The sequence below is a fragment of the Engystomops pustulosus genome, chromosome 3 (assembly GCF_040894005.1).
Source record: "Engystomops pustulosus chromosome 3, aEngPut4.maternal, whole genome shotgun sequence".
In the NCBI taxonomy this organism is placed as follows: domain Eukaryota; kingdom Metazoa; phylum Chordata; class Amphibia; order Anura; family Leptodactylidae; genus Engystomops; species Engystomops pustulosus.
In genome coordinates, this window is record NC_092413.1 from 34,555,465 (window position 1) to 34,577,921 (window position 22,457).

The 22,457-nt window shown below is 40.0% G+C and overlaps 1 protein-coding gene across 2 annotated transcripts in view; it reads left to right on the top strand.

Moving 5' to 3' along the window:
* TASP1 (taspase 1) overlaps positions 1-22,457 on the top strand; it is a 96,414-nt gene that overhangs the window by 43,439 nt on the left and 30,518 nt on the right. For both annotated transcript variants that reach the window (XM_072140449.1, XM_072140448.1), the window contains 3 exons: positions 162-281; positions 1,925-2,003; positions 16,001-16,111. In XM_072140449.1, the coding sequence (XP_071996550.1) occupies positions 162-281; positions 1,925-2,003; positions 16,001-16,111 (310 nt within the window). The remainder of the gene's footprint in view (positions 1-161; positions 282-1,924; positions 2,004-16,000; positions 16,112-22,457) is intronic.

The following is a 22,457-nucleotide window of genomic DNA, read 5'->3' on the forward strand; positions in this document are numbered from 1 at the left end:
AACAGTGGGAGGGCTATTACGTATGTTATCTGACCTTCTCAGCTGAAATGAAATGCTTACATTTCCTTTTTTATTATTTATAGTAGTATCGGCTTTCATTAAAGTCTGCCTTGCTAACCTGCTAATAGCACTTTAAGTAATTGCTGTTCTTACCCCCGCAGGAGAATGACTCAGGAACTCTGGACACTGTTGGAGCAATAGTTGTTGACCAAGATGGAAATGTAGCTGCTGCTGTCTCCAGTGGTGGATTAGCCATGAAACATCCGGGAAGAGTTGGCCAGGTGAATATGAATTTGTAATGGAAATGTTCCACTTGCTTGTTTTATCCATCTATTTATAGAACTGGTATTATATTAAAACGACTTGACTTGTTCCAGAGCCCATTTCTCGAACCAAGGCCATTGAATCTGTATTTGAAACCCTAACTTTCTGTGACTAAGGCACATCATAGTTTATTTGCTTTCTTTGACCAGCGAAGATGGGGGCTGTCGTTGTAGCATAAAAATTACCAGGTGTAAAATGTATGACAAATTCTCCCCATAGTATTGCAAAAAATAAACATGAGAATACAGGCGGTCCCCTACTTAAGGACACTCGACTTACAGACAACCCATAGTTACAGACAGACGCCTCTGACCTCTGGTGAAGCTCTCTGGATGTTACTATAGTCCCAGACTGCAATGATCAGCTGTAAGGTGTCTGTAATGAAGCTTTATTGATAATCCTTGGTCCCATTACAGCAAAAAATGTTTAAACTCCAATTGTCACTGGGGCCAAATTTTTTTTTGTCTGAATCTACAATTAAAAATATACAGTTTCGACTTACATACAAATTCAACTTAAGAACAAACCTCCAGACCCTATCTTGTACGTAACCCGGGGACTGCCTGTATACACAATAATAATGATAATAATAATCTTTGTTTATATAGTGTCATCAAATTCCATGGTGCTTTACACAATCTTGTACAGGCGGTCCCCTACTTAAGGACACCCGACTTACAGACGACCCCCTAGTTAAAGACGGGCCTCTCTGCCCACTGTGACCTCTGGTGGATATCTCTGGACGCTTTATTTTAGTCCCAGGCTGAAATTGTCAGCTGTAAGGCGTCTGTAATGACATTTAACTGATAATCCTTGTTCCTATTACAGCAAAACATTTTTGAAAATCGAATTGTCACTGGGGCAAAAAAAAAAATTTTGACTTGAGCTACAATTATAAAATATACAGTTCCGACTTGCATACAAATTCAACTTAAGAACAAACCTAAAGAACCTATCTTGTATGCAACCTAGGAACTACCTGTATTTTCTGTAAGTCTATATAGACCTTGAGCTTGGCCTACATTCACCCGTTGTTTTTGTACCCATGTTGGCATACCTGCTTATCGCAACTGAATACTATGGTTTATCTTGGAGTACATTCACATGGCCCCTGTAGATTGCAATGGCTCCTGGTCACTGTTCGGTGAGTAAACAGTGCATCACCGTACCGTGACCGTGTCAGGTGGCGCCGCCGCAAAATAAAGGGTTATAGTATTTAGCACCAGTCCTCCCCCCCCCCGCCCCCCAGGTGTATGGACACCAGTAATTTTAAAGGGTGGCTACACAGAGACAATAGTAAATACATCCTCAACCAACGAGTCGCAATTCCTGGAGGAAAAAGAACAAATATATTTCTTTTATAAAGTATATTGCAAAGTTTACTATTCTCATCTGCACTATTCATCTATGAATTTTATAGAAAATTTAATGAAGCTTTAATATTTCATAATACACAGACTCGTTTACCACTTTACAGAATCCATGCAGATTTTGCTGCTCTGCGATACCTTATGTAGCAGTACAATGCAGTGTCGGTGACATTGTGCATGTAATTTTGTGTTGTTACATCTCCACACTGATACCATCAATGTATTTTTAGGCTGCTCTTTATGGATGTGGCTGCTGGGCTGAAAACACTGGAGTTCACAACCCTTATTCTACAGCTGTGAGTACATCAGGTATTTACTGCTTCCATTCCATGATTACTTACTGCTACTTCTGGCGCTGAACAAGTAAATCAGAACATGTGTGTGCCACATAGGCATTTTCTGCACAGCTGTGTTCTTGTGTCAATGCTGTTCCAAATGCTTTCTATTTATACCCTGGTTATTTTATTGCAAATAATGTATGTGTGAAGGTGACGGCTGCTTTGAATCTTTTCTGCTCTATTTCATAACTTTTTTCTTATCCTTAATGATGCATGAAAAAGCAATTGCCTAGATCAGTGTCGTTTTGAGTACTGCAACAGGGTTTGTATAAATAGGAGTCCGTTCACATTGCTCTTCGGTATGTCGTGAAGATTTCTTTATTATATATATTTCTGTGCGAACTTGCCTTCAGATTACAATTTATCAAAAGGGAATATTAACTAGAGTTTTAATTTTTATTATTTTTTACGTGTTGTAGTAAACAAAACATAATAAAGAAGAATACAATTGTTAATGGTGTCATTCCCTCATATATTTGGTATGTTCACCGTAAAGAGAATCAATTGTCAGTCCTGACCATAATAAACTGCAGGCAGTCTTGGGTATAGCTCGTGTAGAGTTGTATAATCATACATTTGTGTGCACCTCCCCTTTTTAATAAACCACACCCATTGTCTGCCTTTTGCCTCACCCCAAATATAACATCGACCTTAATGGCCCCCGCATAGTATAATCCCCCCTTCCTGTGGTCAACCCCCCCCCCCCAAGGACCCATAAATCTCCCCAAATTTATTATGCTTTCTGTACTTTTATCCCCCTCCCCTCTCCTCCACCTTACATTGTGGCCTCCTGTCCTCCATCCTTCCTCATATTGTGGTCCACTTTTTCTGCATCCTAAACATATTATGGCCTCATGTCCCCCACAGTGTGGCCTGCTGCCCCCTACATCATGTCTTCCTGTCCCACACCCTATGGCTTCACTCTTCTTGCAGGATCATGTCCTCTTCTGTGTCTTGCAGTCATCATGCCGGCACAGTGTTACACAGGAGGAACAAGGGCAAACTAGTGCTTCGGGAGGGGCCGGGCTGTGCTTAGGACAGCACAGCCTGGCTGGTGGTGAAAAAATACAGCTTATCCCGCCTCCTGGCTTTACTGTAGTAGCCAGCGTGAGCTACAGTGTCCTGAACAGGAGGCAGGACTCAGGTGCAGATCTGTCCCGCCGAATCCGGGACGGTTGTGAGCTATGCTCACCCAAGTAATTCCTGCTGGTAAAGGGTTAAAAGTTCTCCCCATATGACCTAAAATGATATGCCAATAAAGGCACTGTACTTTAATTACACCTGTTTTTCTGATATGCGTCAAATAGTCAGGTTTCTCCAGGCTGCCAGTGAACCATGCCTCCTTCTTTTGATTGACAGATCAGTGTCTCTGCCCATACTTACCCTTTCTTTAGCTCCTGGTTCCCTTGTTGCTCCAATATTTCTGTTTCAGACTCTGTCAGGGGGTTCATGGGATCCTCTTCATCCAATGACTAGTCCCCACTTCATCCAGTTACTGTTCTTCTCAGACACGGGACATCACATCCGTGACCTCTGAGTTGTCCCCTGACCAGTCATTGGATGAAGAAAGGCCCTCATGTCCCTTCTGCCCTGAAACTTCCGGTTGGGTGCATGGCCATCAACCTAGAAGTATTGAAGCAACTCCGGAGTGAGGCAAGAATGTAATTTTTTTTTTGTCTTAAATTTCCCTGACCTAGTTGTCCTTTTTGGGTTTTCATGAAAAATCTCTTTTAAGTTAATTGTCTACATTCTATATCAAATTTTACTTAAACTGCTAAAGAATTTCGGACTCTAAAAAGCTTTACAGCTAATAAATGCTCTGTGAAGTCATGTACACAAGCCAACTGGCCACTAGACAAAACTGAGAGGGCAGAATTTATAGCTTTTGGGTTTGGACAGTTGGTTTGTTATTGTATGTGAACCAATAATTGGCCAATTAGTTGAAATCTAATCAATGAAGCCAGATCTGAGAATTATTTGCCTTTTGAAGTGCTTTTTGTTAGGATTGTTTGACTATTATATAAGTAGACAGAAAGTGATGAAACGCAGAGAGTTCTTAGATGTTACGCTGTTATTTTATGTGATTCCAGTTTAAAATCTGATATGAAATAGTGACTTAATAAAGTGCGTATTTATTGTTTTAGTGCAGAAGCCGGGTCATTTATATCCAGCACGTAATCTTTATCGAGAACACACAAATGAAGCAAACAGGATACAAGCTTAAATCCAGAGCTATGATTGTGTGGCTTAGCCATCTGCTCGCTAAAGACCAACTATATTGGTTTGTGGTACTAAATTGCTGCTTTTTTTTTTTTTTTTTTTTTTGTGCGAGTCCTTTTAATTCTTATGTGGTAGTGATTTCTTGAGGATGTGGGTATGGTCTTGAAATTAAGTCATCTAGCTTTAAATTGAAAGGGATTTAGATATATAATTAGGAGATGTAAGAGAAGGTTAATGAAAACCGCCGACAATGGAAATGAATATTGGGTTATATTTGCTCTCACTGTCATTTCAATTCAAACTATTCAAAAATCAAAAATGTTTCATATCTTTTTAATATTTGAAAATATTTTACATATAAACGTTTTTTTTTTTTAAATATATATTCATAACATAATTTGCAACAAATATCAGGTGTCAGGTATAGTATTGGCTTGTAAAAAATGTAAAAACATTCTATCTATATAACTTTCCATGGTCAAGGGGGTGTTTTACTATTGTGTTTTTGATTGCATTTTTTTTACACTACAGCTAGATGTTAAGAATTTTGTTACCAAACCAATTTTCACGCTTTTAACAAAGCCATATAGAGCCTGAATTTTGTGATAAATTTGAATTGAGGAGATAATTTGTTATGCTTCAAAGGGGTTGTAAATCCTCGTAATCAGAGTCTTGTTCTCACCAATGGGTGGAGCGGCAGATCGAGCATGCGTCCTGCTGTTCCATTCAGTTATATGGGATTGTCCTTAATTGCTGATCACAACACATTGAGGCACATTTACTAAGCGTTTGCGGACCGCATTTCCCAACTATTTCTGTTTTTCATGCAACAGAAATCGGGGTGTGGCCGTCGGACAACCAGACTGATTCGGACTAAGTGCAGGATTTAAAATTCAAATTATGTCGCAAGACAATGCATTCACATACACCAGGAAGAAGAAGGTGAACTCCGGCGGACCTGAGCGGGGAAGCGACACATGCAGGATCTCGGGCGCTCGATCTTGTTGAATCGCGGCAGACTTCATCCTTGTCGGACAATGCACCTCGGGGATCGCACATGAACCGGGTAAGTAAATGTGTCCCATTGTTTTTTCGGGCACTCAATCAGGCACCATGCGCCGGTGTATGATAGCACCCCTCCCCTCTCTAATTTGTAAAAGGGGTAAAGGGAATCTTTCAGGGCAATTTGGGACACTAAACCATCCACACACAGGTCCTTATGCACAAGTGGTTTAGTGTTTAAAATTGCCCTTTTTGATGTTTAACCAATCTGAAAAAGAAAAAAAAAATACACACCTTGTCTCCTTGTTCCCTGTGTTTTCTGGCAAGTGAAGTGGCGTATTACACCCTGGCTACACTGCGCAAGAGCCCTAGCTATGGCGCATGCGCAGTGAAACCAGGATAATTTTCCGGCTTCACATGCTGCATAACGAAAGAAGCAACGGTGCGGGAACTGAAGATGTGTGTCTGATGTGCCTCATCGGACTCTCATCTTGGTGAGTATAAATATTCATTTTTAAATACCTGTAGTTGGCAGTTGGTTTAGGGTCCCAAATTGACCAGACTGGTCATCTATAAAACCAGGAAAAGAGTTCATGTATCCAAACCCAGTTTCTTATTGTCGCTTGAACCTTCATGACTCTTTTACTTTCGGGAAACATTAGGTAAAACATTTAAAAGTCAAACTGTTAGGTATTGCTACACTACAAATATTTCTCCTTACATACTGAGCTTAGTATAAATTTTGGTGATTGTGGGCTTCAAATGATAGTAAGAGCTTTAGTATTTGTATTGTAGCTGCAAGCATGATGTATTTTACCGTTATCTTTGACAGTAAAGGGTTAACATTTGTAGAAAAATAATGTAAAGTCTATGCATGTAATGTTTGGCTTCTGACATTTTTTGAAGCTTTTTCTTTTTTTGTGGTGAGTGGCATTTTTATGTGTGCTTTTTGTCTGGCGTCTTTCTCCATAGGATTCTCCATAGGACTTCGAAAACACCAGGAAAATGTCTGTAATAAATGACACAGAATATAAAATACCAAACTAGTTAAAATGTAGAATGGATCTTTTAGTCGTAGTTTTAGCTACATTTTTTTTTACTTTTTCTTTTCTTGTCCTAAGGCCTGAAGGCATAGAAATGTGTATTTTACGAAAGCCGATAGACCAAGCATAAACAGCGATTGAATAAATCCTGGAATAGAAGCGTCTGTCTTCATTACTCATAAATGATCATGTTATTTCAGCGAAACACAAATATTGCTGCAGTATATTCCCAATCTCTAGGTGCGACTTTCAAGTTCTTACTGGAATCATTTATTTTTATGGGGGTAACATCAACTTCTTGACACTACAAATTCTTTACATTTATACACAGTCTTCCCTTTGAAGTTACATTTGTTTATTCTTTGAAATATTCTAATGTGTAAAGGCTGATTGAGTGATTAGTAGCAGCTTCGTTATGAGCGATTGTATTGGACAATGTGTGAAAGTAAAAAACGGGGGGGGGGGGGCAGATTTATAAAAAGTGTCTCCAAAGTTGGGCAGTCTTTTACTACAGCAGATTAATTCAATTGTCTTTTGCTATATCTTACATCTGGTGTAGTATAAAGTTCATTTCCCACTAACGAGTTTCTCGAACGAGTGTGGTCAGAATCTACATCGGATAGAATTCTTACTTATTAATAGTCTATTGTGCTAAGCAAATATCCGATATTTGTTCACAGTCTATTGATTCTACCAGAGAAAATCGCAGCATGTACTACTCTGATCCATGTTGTGAAGTCCATTGAAGTCCATGGGTGCGAGAAAAAAAAACTTGGTTGCCATCCTAGTGTGCTCAGTTTTTTATCCAAATTTTTCAAGGAAGCATCTGAGAGCTGTGATAATCCAACACAACTAGGATGACACTAGGACTACAAAATTGGATGGACTTAAATCTGACCAACCTCTGTTCAAGATCATAAGATTTTCCTTGGCCAAATTCGTAGAATTTGAAACTCTGAACAAAATTATAGAATTTGATACTTGTGGCCTCTAGTTCTTATGCTTTAGACAAGGGTTCCCCAAACTACGGGCCGCGGGCCACATGCGGCCCGTGGACCGTTTAGATCCGGCCCCCGACACTTGGCGTGCCAGCGCCGGGCCCTCGCGGCCTGCAACAGCTCCTGCCCGTCACTGTATAGTGCTCGGTGCGGCCAGAAACGGCCGCTCGAGCACTATTACTGGAGCGATGTGGCCGGAATACAACCCCGGCGCACATCACTCCATGAGCTAGGCTGCGCGATGACGTCATCACGCGGCCGCGCACCTCTTCCTGCCCGGACGCGGCAAGAAGATAGAAGACTTAGTTGAGTACAGGGTTTTTATTTTTTTATTAAAAAGGGCAGTAAAAAGATTGTGGCGACTGGGGGCCAATAGTTAGTTATGAGGGGCAGAATAAGAAATAATTAATTATAAGGGGCAGCATAGGAAATATTTAATTATAAGGGGCAGCATAGGAAATATTTAATTATGAAGGGGCAGCATAGGAAATAATTAATTATGAGGGGCAGCATAGGAAATAATTAATTATGAAGGGCAGTATAGGAAATAATTAATTGTGGGGGCAGCATAGGAAATAATTAATGGTGCGGGTATAGGAAATAATTAATTATGAGGGGCAGTTTAGTAATTAATGGGGGGGAGGCATATTCAATAATTAATGGAGAGAGGTCCCAGTATATTAATTAATTAATTGGGCCAATACATAAAATAGTTCACAAGGGGGTGCAGTACCTGTATATTAAATAATTAATTGAGGGGGGTGCCAGTGTATTATGGATGCAGTCACATGTACCGCTATTTATTTTTAGACTTTAGTCCGGCCCTCCAACGGTCTGAGGGGGACAGTGAACGGCCCCCTATGTAAAAAGTTTGGGGACCCCTGCTTTAGACACTTGAGAGTAGATTTGTCAACTAAGGGGATACTAGGACTCCAAAAACAGATGGTTGGGTAGCACAAGTATGAAGGGGGTTAAAATGTTATATCAATAAAATTGATTTAATGACATTTTTTGTGTCTAAAATTTGAAATTCATGGCAAAATGTAAAATATTTCAGCTCTCTTAAAAAAATGCTACACATATACATAATAAATATATATCGTATTATTCTATCCTGGAAACGGTGAATACGTCTCGAATAAACAGCGAAAGAGAATTTAACTCGGCTCAATAAAATATTAAGAGTCTGGCTTAGCATAAATTGGCTTCTCGTTTTCGATGAATTGTGTCTGTGAAGTTCTAATTAGTTTTTAATGATTCTTTGTTTGTGTAACTGTTCACACAGGCCAAAAAGTATTTGGCAACAGCAATACATAGAAAAAATATTTACTCTGAATGTTGATCCATTTTATGATCCATTCATGGGGACATTTTGTAAACTTTGGGGGTTTTTTTATTTCTTCCCTCAATGGCAAATTATAGCTAAAACCAAGAAATTTTTCAGTTTTCAGGAGAACATTGAGGTTGCAAGTTTTCAAGCTCGAACCTTTTTTTTTTTTTTTTTTTTTTTTTTTTGTGCCATGTCTGCTGCAAGTGGATTGTACTGACTATGTTTTTATTGTATGTAAATTGTGTGTGTGCATTGGAAAGTCATTTAGAACGTCTCCATATTTAGGAAAGATTTACTTACCTGGTCCATTCGCAATCCAGTGGCGCGCTCTCTGCAGTGGATTCGGGTCTTCCGGCAATTCACTAAGGCAGTTCCTCCGACGTCCACCAGGTGTCGCTGCTGCGCTGAAGTTCCCTGAGACCCGCCGGAGTGCACGATCCTATACTTGGTGAAGGTAAGCGCGTGTCCCGCGACACTTTTTTTTTAAAATGCGGCAGTTTTTCCGAATCTGTCGGGTTTTTGTTCGGCCGCGCCTCTCCATTTTCCGTCGCGTGCATGCTGGCGCCGATGCACCACAATCCAATCGCGTGCGCCAAAAACCCGGGGCAATACTGGGAAAATCGGGGGGAAATACGGAAAAATTAGCGTTACCCGCCGGTAAAACGGGCCCTTAGTAAATGACCCCCGTAATTCTTTTTGATTCTTAAGGTTGATTTTAATTTTATTTTTTATGGACATTATCTTTATTTCTCTTTGGTAAGAATGTAAGTTTAAAACTGTAAAAGGAAAAAGTAAACTAAAAATTGCTGACTAAGCATTTTTTTCCCTCCCCCAATGTATTTTTGCTGTCGAGCAGTAGCAAGCGCTATGGAGGAATCCAGGGCCAGATTTTGTAGCATAACTTGACTCAGGAGTAAGAAAGACCCAGCTTGGCGTTGATGTCAGGTTTCCAAAGTCCTCGGCATATGGCTCCCAGAAATAAGGCTGGATTTCATTTCTTTCGTTCATCAGAAGTTCCTTTCATGTTCCGTAATTGAAAACGTGTGTGTTCCAGTGTACAGCCTTGGATGTGTATGCCCTCTGGCACTCCTGTTTCTAATTTCCTGAGTTAAAAGCAGAGTCCTTCAAAAGAAGGAGCACTACAATAATTTCTCCAGAACATGCTGCAAGTAGACCCTACTCCGCAGAATTGTTTTCTGTTTTGTAGCCGTTTCCCCACTGTCACTTGTAAAGGTTATTCATATGGATGATGGTCCAAGGGATCTTCCAATGTCTGGCAGGCCCATCTTTCATTGTTACATCCGTAATTTATTTTCCATTATCAATTTCAAAGTAATTTAATAAAAGAATTGTACCTTTTTGTTGTGGTTCTTTTAGGCTCGGCCTAATTCAGTAGTGGTTGGATTGTTATGCTTTCGGATTCTTGTAATGTGGTTTTAACTGTTTCTGACATTACTAGATTGGGAGGCCATATATACAGGGGCCTAAGGTAAATAGCAGCAGTAGTTCCAGATCAGTCTGAAGATTAAATTACAATGTAACCTTTTTTTTCTTGTTATTTCTTTTATTTACTTTTGCGCCACCCCTAGCTTGTGATTTGTGGCCTTTCAGAAGTTGTTCAAACGTACTATTGTAAAATCTGCAGTTTTCTATACTTTTACGACCCATTAAATTTTGTAATCTGTAAGTTATCGTGATAGAAAATTAAAGGACGCCTTTTTTTGTCTGAAGTTCATAAATTTGTGCTAATAATAACATATATAGATATATATATAGATATATATAGATCTAGATATAGATTATTTTTTTTTAATTCTTTTCGGGTTCCCCATAATTTTACCACCAAAAACTTAAAAAAAAAAAAATTGACTCGAGTATAAGCCGAGGATGGGAAATGCATTGGTCACAGCCCCCCCCCAGTATATAGCCAGCAAGCCCCCAGTAATATATAGCCAGCCAGCTCCCAGTACTATATAGCCAGCCTGTCCCCATGTAGTATACAGCCAGCCCCCAGTAGTATACAGCCTGCCAGCCCCCATGTAGTATACAGACAGCCTGCCCCCATGTAGTATACAGCCAGCCCCTAGTAGTATACAGCCTGCCTTCCCCCCCCCCCCCCCCCCGGCACTTAAAAAAAATTAACTTATATACTCGACCTCCTATGCTCGGCGCAGCTCTCCGATCTCGGCTCGTCTTCTTTCTTTTGTCTTTAACTGCCAGCATGGACGCGGCCATGTTTTCTTCCAGAACGCGTATACTATGACTTGGCCGCTGCTGACGTCATAGTATGCGCCAGCTGGCCGGAAGATAACATGGCTGCGTCCATGCAGAAGAAAGAAGATGAGCCGAGCCGACATCGGGGAGCCGCTTGGAACATCGGGACACCGGAGGGTGGGTATATACGTTTTTTTTTTTTTATAGACTCATCTATAAGCTGAGGTGACGTTTTTCAGCACATTTTTTGCGCTGAAAAACTTGGCTTATACACGAGTATATGCGGTTTTTATCTATTGGATGTTGGAGTTTTCTTAGTATTTTGTTTTTTTATATCCCATATATGAAACCAGCTATCAGACATTACAGCAGCATTGGCACCATCAAAGGAAAAGAATACAGTGTAAGGGTACATGCATACGTCACTGCACTGGAAAGGATGTGGGATGAGCGCTGCTCACCCCTCCCCTCTCCATAGAGCAGTGCAGGGCCAGCGCCATAACATGTCAAAATATGGGACATGTCCTATATTTTGCACCGCACTGTGACCAAATGGTGCGGCCCCATATTGGTTCATATTACATTTGTGGGAATAAGCCATAAAGGTGCGGAGGGGTAGTAGTAGGGAGACATTTGAGAATACAGACATGTAAAGTCATAAACTGCGGTGAGCTGCAGCTCCTCTGTCCCTCTCACATGGCAGACAAAACAATTAACTTCCTAATGACTACTATAAAAAAGAAATGGTGAGGTACCCCAAATTATAAATACAAAAACGGTGTAGGAACTCAGCATTATAGTCATTTATTGTTTTTCCTCTTTGCTGTAGGAATTATTTAAATTAGTCTAACAAAAAATTAAGCATGATAAACCAGGGACACTTACTAATAGATCCATAGGCACCGTCACTGTGGTAATCTTCTTATATTTTTGTTATCCCAGGCCTCCTTTCATCTAAAATCAATTGGGCTCTGCGGGAGTTACCGTAGCCCCTCCATGCTGTAGTCTAGCAGACTGTTACACTGTATTCCCTCCCCCTGCCCCTTCAGCACTGTGCTTTAACACAGTGTAACAGCCAATAAAACTACAATACGTAGGGGCTCTGGTAAGCCCCTCTCAGAGGCCTTCTGGCTCATTCACATAGATTTACATTTTGTATAACAAATATATAAGAAGATTACCACAGTCACGGTGCCTGGTTCTATGAGTATCTATGGTTGGATTTTGATGATAGATTTTCTTTAATACTCCTATTGATACTCCTATTGTTACTCTCATTGTTGTTTCTGTTAGTATCGGTAGTACTAACCAGCTGTCAGAATGTTAGTTTGGGGGATGGGTGGGACATTACTCTAGCCAGGAGGCTTGCATTACTACTCATTATAGAAATTACTGTACAATTGTATTTTGGAAGCATGTGTCTATCTGTCTATAAGCAGGACATTAAGCAGGTATCTCTACGAAGAGACCACTAGTATGTGGTGCACTGCTTTCGTTTACTCGCTGTATAATTGATTTGTTCCATATTTAACTGCAATGGGTTATGTCTTTGTATATCATCATTTGTACGTCTGATAACATCTTTCCATATAGCTCCTGTATTTGGCAGTGTTGTACCTTAATTGTTTCCATCTTCTATAGATGCAGTCATAAGGAAGTTGATTCATTTCTATATCTCAGATGTAGATGAGATGTAATTGGGCTGTCTATGGATTGGATATGGAACTTTTATATAAAACATTAGTGCTGTGCACAAGGACTATTTTATTTTGTTCTATGATTGTGATTTAGAATGTCATGTGAATGTGTAACATATGGATTCTTATCCGTCAGCTTTGCTAAGATTGCAATGGGAACATTTAATTTGTTTAATACACTTTGTTACATTTGTTCGTTTCAACTCAGATGACCTTCTAGTAGAGGCAAATATCGCTAACCATGAATAAGAACATCTTTCTACAATTTTAGACTGGGGCCGCAATTGTTACATCTTTTTTGGTGTAGGTTACAGATACAACCTGTGTTGTGTACATGATACCACCACAGTGCCAGTTACTTTTTATACTTTTTATATACTCCAATTTACTCTTATATTACACCGTAGTGGTCTGCAGATGTTTTCATAAGATCGCAGGCATAGGTCATATGGGACTTGCTGGAGAAACCTTGGAATAAGACAAATGTGAATGTCTTGTCCTTTCTTGGTCAAAAACACAACACTTGGTATTTCAGAAAAGAGATAGTAATACAAAATTGTCAGTGTCTATATAGTATTTCCACTTTGTCAATTTTTTATTGTTCCAGTAAGGTAGTAACAAAAAGTGATTGATTTTTTTAATTCTACCATAGTTTTAGAATTTAGGAAATCTACCATAAAAATCCAGCATGATAAACCAGGGACACTTGGTAATAGATCCAAGCTCAGTGACTGTGGTAATCTTCTTATGTTTGTAATCCATATCCTTCCTTCTAAAATCAACTTTTAAAATGTTGTTAATGAGTCAAATGGGCTCTGGGGCCATGACCAGCTTCACATGTTGTTACATTATGCAGAAGCACCACCACCCCCTCCCTCTGTTTGAGCCTTTTGCTCATTAACAAAGTGAGCCCTTCTGCTCTTATTCACATAATTACCGTATATACTCGAGTATAAGCCGATCCGAGTATAAGCCGAGACCCCTAATTTCAACACAAAAAACTGGGAAAACCTATTGACTCGAGTATAAGCCGAGGGTGGGAAATGCATTGGTTACAGCCTCCCAGTATATAGTCTGCCAGCCCCTGTAGCATACAGTCTTCCCAACCCCTGTAGTAGAAAAAAAAAATAACACTGTAATCATCTTTCCGACGTCCCCCATAGGTCCTCTTCTGTCTCAGACTGTCTCAGACAGAAGAGGACCTATGAGTCACGTCAGAAAGGTGAGTTTTGTCTTTATTTTTTTAGCTGACTCGAGTATAAGCCGAGTTAGGGTTTTTGAGCCCAAATTTTGTGCTGAAAAACTAGGCTTATTCTCGAGTATATAAGGTAGCATTATTTTAAAAGTTGATTTTAGGAAGTAGAAAGGAATCCATGGACAACAAAGATTACCAAAGTCATGGTGTCTGAATGTATGAGTAAGTGCCCCTGGTTTATCCATTTTGATTTTTATAGTAGATTTCCTTTAACTCCTTTAATCACCTGTGCTTGTTTACAGCTCAATGACCAGACTCGATTTTTTCCAATCCCGGGCGTTAGTGCTGGGTCTGGGCTGTGATGTCGCAGCACGACACCGGCACCAGCAAGAACAGATGTCCTGAAATCTTTTTCCGATGCACCGCCATAGAAATGCGTCGCATCAGAAGTACCCTTAATGACCGCCGTAGAATCTCGATAGGGGGGTCATTAAGGGGTTAATGTATTACTTCGATGCCATAATGATTTTTACCAACTTTTTTTTAAAAGAGGAATGATGCCCATAATGTGTTCCATGCCCTTTTTCCAGATTTATGGCCCTTTCAGTACTAAAGCCACTTTTCAAAAGACTTCTTCAGCAGCAGTGAAGTGGGTGGAGACTAACTCCTCCCTGTGTTTTCCCTACAGCTGAGTTACATTTAGACTGCCCACAGTTCCCATTATGCCAATGTTTAAGTAATTTAACATTAAACCCACTGAGATCCCTGCAATTAAATCAACTGAACACTCCATAGTGGACATACAAGATGTATAAATGGACAGCTTTCATGACATGGAGGAGCATGGAGAATGTAATAAATAGTAGAAACCAGCAGTGAAATAGTGACATGAAGTTTATAGTTTATGCTGCATGAGCAATAAGTGTTAATAACTTCTCTGTTGTGTATATAGTGTCCAGAGAGCAAAAGGTGGGGGAGGGGGCTGCATAGTGTACGAAACAGCTGGAGGTGCAGACACAGAGAAAGTTCTGTAGACTGGGATGTAGGGACTTAAAGGGGACAGGAGAGGCTTCCTCCTTCATGATTCTGTGTAGGAGACTTCTGCATCCACATATCTGCACACTCGGAGTCTGACTCACTAGTGGATAACGGACTCTAGTCTGATCTTGCCTCTTACTTCTTGCTAACCTAGGTGAATAAAGTAAAAGGAAATAGTAAATATCATTGCAGGAAAAGTGGTTTGTTTGATATCCATTACCATTTTTCTTAACACATTTTGCAAAGTAGCTTCATGTAGAGGTTAATATATATATATTAGATAGATATATATTAGATAGATAGAAACCGTATATTCCGGCGTATAAGACGACCCCCCTACTTTCCTGTTAAAATATAGAGTTTAAGATATATTCGCCGTATAAGAATACCCCTTTTCCAACGCATACAAAACACTGGTAATAATTAAAATTATGCCCCCCTCCCAGAAGCCATAATTAATGTCCTGCCCCCCCCCAGTAGCTATAATTAATGTCCTGCCCCCCAGTAGCTATAATTAATGTCCTTCCCCCCGAGTAGCTATAATTAATGTCCTGCCCCCCAGTAGCTATAATTACTGTCCTGCACCCCCAGTAGCCATAAATAATGTCCCCCACCACCAAACAGGGCCCTATATATTCAAGCTAAATAAGAAACATAATTCTTACCTTATCCCGCTCCTCTTCGTGCTGCCTCTCATCAGGGGATCCGGCGCAGGCGACGGCTGATGACGCGTCACATAGCCTGCGTCAGCGAAAGTGATGGGTGTCGACGGCGGGTAAGTAGTGTGAGGTGGGTGGGACAGGGGCGGATCGGGGGCCCGTTCTAATTTTGAATTATGACAGCTCCGGGCCCTCCCTGATCCAGCGCACGGACCAGATGCAGAACAGTCCGTGCGCTGTAACAGGCAGGCCCGCGGCTGTCACAATTCAAAACATCTGCCCGCTGTGCTGCGCCGAGGTCAGGTGCGGGCCTCTGACTGACCGGCAGCGGAGCTTCGGTGGATCGCAGGAAAGGTGAGAAACATTACCGGCGTATAAGACGACCCCAGACCAGACAGAAGATTTTTCAGTCTTCAAAAGTCGTCTTATACGCCGGAATATACAGTATATATATTAAGATAGATATATATTAATGTAGATATATATATATATTTATATTACACACATTGTATTATGCATTATATATGCATAGCATATTTAATCTACATAATGTATTCTTCTTCTGTTTGTAGGTTGTGGAGAGCACCTTGTAAGAACCATCCTGGCCAGGGAATGTTCTCTTGCATTGCAGGCTGAAGATGCACACCAAGCTCTGCTAGAGTCTATGCAAAATAAATTTATTGGTAAGATCATTAAACTTTTATTTTCAGGTGACACTCAGTGTAACAGAAACAGAGATCTTCACTGTAATATTTTTTGCCAGAGATGAGTCGGGCTCAGAGGCTGGAGGGGTAGTGCCTGTATCTTTGGTTCTAATTTCAGCTAAAACCATAGCTCTGGTATCAGATTATTTTCACTTTCAAACTACACAAGGCTTGTGATTTTAGGGGATATGGTCAGGTAATATCAAAGATGGAAACAAAGATCTTATTCTGCCTTTTTTTTCTTTAACTCCATTTATCTGTTTCTATAGCTCAACGCAAATCGGTTTTGAAAGAGTAAATTCTCTCTTCTTTTACCATGGTTCTAGCTGCTATAAGATATAGGTGTCTAAAGTGACGTTCCCTCTCAAGCTTCCAAGCCTGACTCTTCTCTGCTCATTTATAATCTCTCAGTACAGAGATATCCTTTCAGCAAGGGCCAGGCTCATGTCTACAGGGGGAGGAAGTACAGTTGTTAGAGTATTGTGAAGATAATGATGATGACTCAACATTGGCTGGGAGAGAGGGATACTTTTATCATTTTAAAAGGGAGTAATGTTAAAAGCAGATTGGGAATTAGTAATAAAATGGATGTGGGAATCGGTCATCAGGTGAAAATGTGAAATCCTGATGACCGGTTCTCTTTAAAGTACTGGATCATTCAGTAGACCACATTCAGAATGATGGTTGATGTTTTTTTTTAATGAAAGTGCTTTGTATACACCAACTACATTTGCTTTGGTCACTTTTTTACCTACCTTGTACGGTTTTGAAAAATGTCTTGCAAAGAGTCTGGTTAAGAGGAGGTTCTAAACTTTACCAAATTTTTTTCACAATTTTTGAATAAAAATACTGTCGATATGTCGAGCAGCTAATATATTTCCATGTGCGCCCCCAGACTTTTATGTGTATGTCCTTTTGATTTTTTTTTCAAAGGTTGGACCATGCATAGCAAAAATATTTTGTATATTTAATTACATTTTTTATACATTTTAGTTCTGTTGAGACAAAAAAGCAAACTGCCTTTTATCTTGTCATGCTGTGAGTTTTCATTCAAGGTGAACTTGTAAAACTCGAGACTTTACCCACATTTTTACATCCGTCATATAAATAAATGTGACTTATGAAGTGCGGTATTTGGGAATCTGTTCTGAAGAGCTGCTTTTTTCACATATGCCTGCCAGATAAAAAAAAAATGAAATTCTTCCAGCTTGCTAAGAAATTTGTTTATAGCTTAGCTCTGGATAACGTCCTCTGCATAAAGGGTAATTTTATCTATACAAAAATAGCAAAACAAGCATTTGATGTGTCATGCATAAATCTGCCTGGTGAAGTGGTTTCCAGTTACCCCAATTCTCCCCCCTGAGGACTCCGAGGGATAAAACAAGTGCGCTGAGTTTGTGAAAGAAATCAAAATTGACTTGGACAGTTCCTGCTGACAGTGAGCAGATGCCACTATTTACAATCCAAACTAAGATTTACATAAGTGTATTTAAAGAGATAATTAAAGCGGCCTCATGGCTTTTGTACAAGTTATCGTGTGCAGAGAGAGAGAAAAAAAAACTAGAAGCCTTTGTTTCCGTTTTTCTTTTTTGCCAAAATGAAATTCCTTCATATACATTACAGTTGTACTCAAATTATGCTGACACCTTAATAGTTGGGTCATATGGTGAAAATTACTTGTAACGCGTGGTACCTGCTTTTTGCAACCGACTGGCCGTAAGATGAAAAGTTCATCCTGGAGAAAATAAGTGTACAATCACATGCCTAAAGACAATGCACTGTGCCGCAATTCACAAAGATTTCTTGGATCTGCTGCTCCCCGCTCAGGTCCGCAACCAAGCCTATTGGTTGCGACACAATTTGAATATTAAATCCCGTTCTCAGCCCGAATCAGTTGGATAGTCCGATGGCCAGCCCCCCTCCATTTCTGTCTCATGAAAGGCGGCGCCGTTGCACCAAAATCCCCTTCTAAATAGCTGTCACAGCACCGCAAATCCTGAAAATTTCCATAATCCAAAGAAAGTGCATTCCGCGGCCCTTGGTAAATAAGCCCCATTGTGTATGGAAAAGTGTGCCCCCCTACTCTTGAGTTACGTCGTGAGCTGCACTTACACTAGAGATCCTCAAATTTTGCACATAAAGCCCAAATTACCTTTTTGTATTTATTTTTTTTATTAAACAGCAGAACTCTTGATAGGAGAATGGAATTGCCTAAAATCCATCGGGCACCAAGTTACTTTTCACCCCATATCAGACAAGAGGGGAATCGGGGTTTAAGGAGATGCAGTGAGGTTCCTGGAATCCCACCTACTCAAAATTTGCAGGGATGATAGAGAGAGCCCCAGGCAACCGCATCCGCCCCCACCTGACCCTATACTTTTAGAGGGACATCATAACTACAGATTTTGACCATTTTATTAAGAGATATGTAATTCCCTATGTCCCAATTTTTTAGATCTTTATATAGTTTAGGCAGGAAATCCAAAGGAAGGATAGGCTCGACCACCTACTGTGTGGCCTAGATCTTTATCCTTACCGGAGTGTTAAATCTATGCTATACTATTTGGGAAGTGTGAACTTATCTGATTCTCTTACCATTCTTTGATCCACCACTCTATGGATCGATCTCACCTGCTGTGCAGGCTTCCTGGCTAAGATGGATTACAGACATCTTGTTTCTGTCCAGGTTCTAAATGTAATGTAAAAAGACTGGAATGGGTTTCAATCAATATATCTTAGCCATATTTTATATTTTTACCTCAAAAAGGCAGATCTCTGCTTGCTGCTATTCTATAGGAAGCTTCATTGTTTGCTTCCTGTGGATAAACACTGGTCCTTGGTCATGTGATGTCACACAGGTACATGGCTCGTTATAACTCACAGCGCTGATTACTCTCTGGAATATTAACGGGCCAGCGCTGGTCATGTCATGGTTGTCGGCCTCAGGTGATAACTGCACAAAGCAACTAACATCCACTATGTGTGGGGTGGGCTCAGACCATACATCCTTTAAAGAAACGAAACGTGACTTACCAAAAAAGTAGGGGGGGGGCATTATCAATGCCTTTTTTGGCTTGGGAAAGGGAACAAAATGCCTACCTTTTCCGCTATTCTCGTCACTTCCCGAAAAGGCAATGTAGCGAGGGTGTGAACCGGGTTTACCAACCTTTACATCAGTTTTCTAATGTGAAAATGCGCTACAATGGACTCTAGTCCCTTTATGGAGGCCATTGTAGCGAGGCTGTGTACCTAATTATTGACAAGGTCTGCTTGTCCTACAACAGCCACACAATGCAATGAGGAAGGGAGTATCAAGTGAACCACTGTACATACAACATTCAAGCATAGGGTGGTAAAATTCTTGCATTCAAACCAACCGAGCCCTGACGGACCCCATTAATAGTCTGCTAGGGTCTATTATGTGAGGGATCCACGCTACATTTTTGGTTTAAGTTACACAAATGCATATGCTACCACATATATATTCATCATTTATTAACATAGACCTATACTTCCACATGCATACATATGCATATACTAGCACGCTCAAATACACACATCATGCAGTTATATACATACAATAACACATGCTTATACATGAGGAAATCCGATAGAAATGTAGCCGCTGCTGTAGAAATTAAGAGAAGGAGGGGAAGGGAAACACAGTTTAGTCCCGTACTTGCATATTCCTGGTTTTGCTCTTTGCATGGATCCTGTGCTTTGAGCGAACAATATGGACCAATACGTATTTGCCACTCTACATTATACACACAATTAAAGTCGAACTGTATGTATGAAGGGGAGGTATAGTTTTTGTCTGAACACTCATTGGAGTAACAGTTATCTTATGTATCTAGGAATTCAGATTCAATTAAAATCATGCAAATGAGCCTGGGGGGCTCTGGGCTGCATAGGTGTTAATAGAGCCTGCAGCCCCTCAGGCTCATTTGCACTATTTTTAAGGCCTTTTTTTTTCTTAAAATCAAGGTCATAGACTAGCAGATCCTGTTAGAGGGGGCACACACCAGTATGTCAGTGTGCTTGGTTTACAATCCTTCCTCCTGCTGGTAGATGTCCTTTTGCTATGTGTATTTCTCCTAAAATGACAATCCTGGAACAATTGTTTTTGAATTGATTTGGTTTATTATCCATATCGAACACTTGTGAAAAAGCTTTTCCACAAACCTGTTGATGTTCAGTGTAAAATTTCTATGGATATCATTAATTGGAAATCGCATTCAACTTATTGCGCATGTAAAAGCCAATGACAAACCCCATTGTCATCCTTGTGGAAATCCACCAAGGTTAAACCCAATCTTAGGAGGAACAACAATAGAATAACACAAGTTAAACACCCTCATATGTTCATTTAAGCAATTTAATTTAAGCAACGACGCAGCCTGGCCTCCCAGTGCTCCATTTTCACACCAATGATGCCTTCCTCTTTTTTAAGGATCTTCCTGCATTTACATTGGTCCTGGGCAGACAGACACGGGCCCCAAGCACACACCCCATACATAAGAGTACTAAGTACCACAGATCGTGTGGAGAAATTGCTTCTTTATTTCTGTTATGGCAGTTAACAAATTGTGTTAACATGAGAAATATTTTTTAACCCTTAGAAAAATCTTTAAAATAATTATAAAACTGATTCGGCTCCAGAAAAACATAAATGAAAGATGGCAGCCTTTCTTGAGTCATAATGATATTGCTGGTAATAACTTTTGTGTGATAGATATTCCATGTATACTACATCCAAATGTTTATGTTGCTTAGTATTAAGATATAAAACAATTGGTATTTATTTAGAGGTTCATCGGAAGAGTCTATTAAAAATCATTCCCGCGTTTGGCTCCAGAGAGCTAAAGAATGGGTTGGGCAATATCACGTTCTCACACAAAAGAGCATCTTACAATGTGCTTGGAGGTGACCGATTTTGGCTATTTCAGTACATTTCTTCCATCCTATTTCGAGCGCTGTATCTCAAACTCTATAATAGGCTTGGGATGTCTTCCAAGAAGGCAATGCCTGGCTTAGACACTTGGAGCTCTCTAATCTGCAGGTGATGGACAAACCAATGGCAGATGTGTGTTGTTGTTTTTTTAATCAAAGTACAGCCAACTAAAAATACTAAAAATAAAAGGCATGGCATAATTAGATTTGCAAAAACACATTTGTTAAATGTTAATGCCCTGGACTGTGATCTGTTGAGCGGTCGCTCGAACCGTGCAATGCCGGCAAATAAGAAGATGTTGTGTATATACAGGGGAATAATCCAAAAAAATCTAAATAATACAAATGGGGATGTGTTACTGATGGGTTCTTTTATGATGTAGCCAAGTTTATGGACTGCAGAGTTGCCATAAATATTTGTGTTTTAACGCTTTCAGAAAAACTTGGACAAATAATGAGCAGATAAAATTTGGTTTATAAAATGTAGATAAATCTTCTCACCACAAGATTCTGGAGAGCGTTGTTAGTGCATTTTTCCCCCTTGAACTTTGGAGATGTTTAGACTATAGAAGTATATGTTTCTTCAAATTTATATAATGGCACATTGTGAAATATATGATGGGTTATGTACAGTGTACGGTATATACAGATATAACCCAACAATCTATTAAGTGTGTATTGTGAACAAGAACAATTGTGTGTTAGGACCGCTGGGGTTCAGTAAGTAACGGGAAGGCAGTGAGAATAGGCACAGTAATATACCATGTAAATATTACAAGGGGCCTAAATGGAATATGCTTATTAGTTATGCCCAAATATATTTCCCTAAAGGTACACTGTCATCAGTGGTTACACTACTAAACTAATAGCATCCTTGGGATGTGGAAGTCACTTTTTTGCCTGAGATGTCCCTTTTGGAGGCTGAGGGGGAGGAAGGGGGGGTTGTCATGTCAGACTCCACAGTTTTGTGCTCTTTAGTCCTAGAACTTATTAAAGATAAGAATCTCATCTTACAAACTGCATCAGGATTGTGATGCTGTGAGTTACAGAACCAGAGATACAGCTACTTGAAGTTAACCAGTCAGCAGAAGTTGACCAAATAAACCACCTTCCAGATGTGGCTCCATGCAGCGGTATCATAAAATCAACTTTAAAGGACATCTCCTACCAGAATGAAGGATTGTAAACCAAGCACACTAACATGCTGGTCGTGGCCCCTCTGGCAGGATTAACTTTTATTTAAACTTCTTATGCTCTTGTTTTAAAGAATAAAAGGGTTTAAATTATGCAAATGAGCCCAAGGGGCTCCAGGCGGCATTCAAACTTATAGACCATGGAGCAACCGAGGCTCATTTGCATAATTTTAAAATCC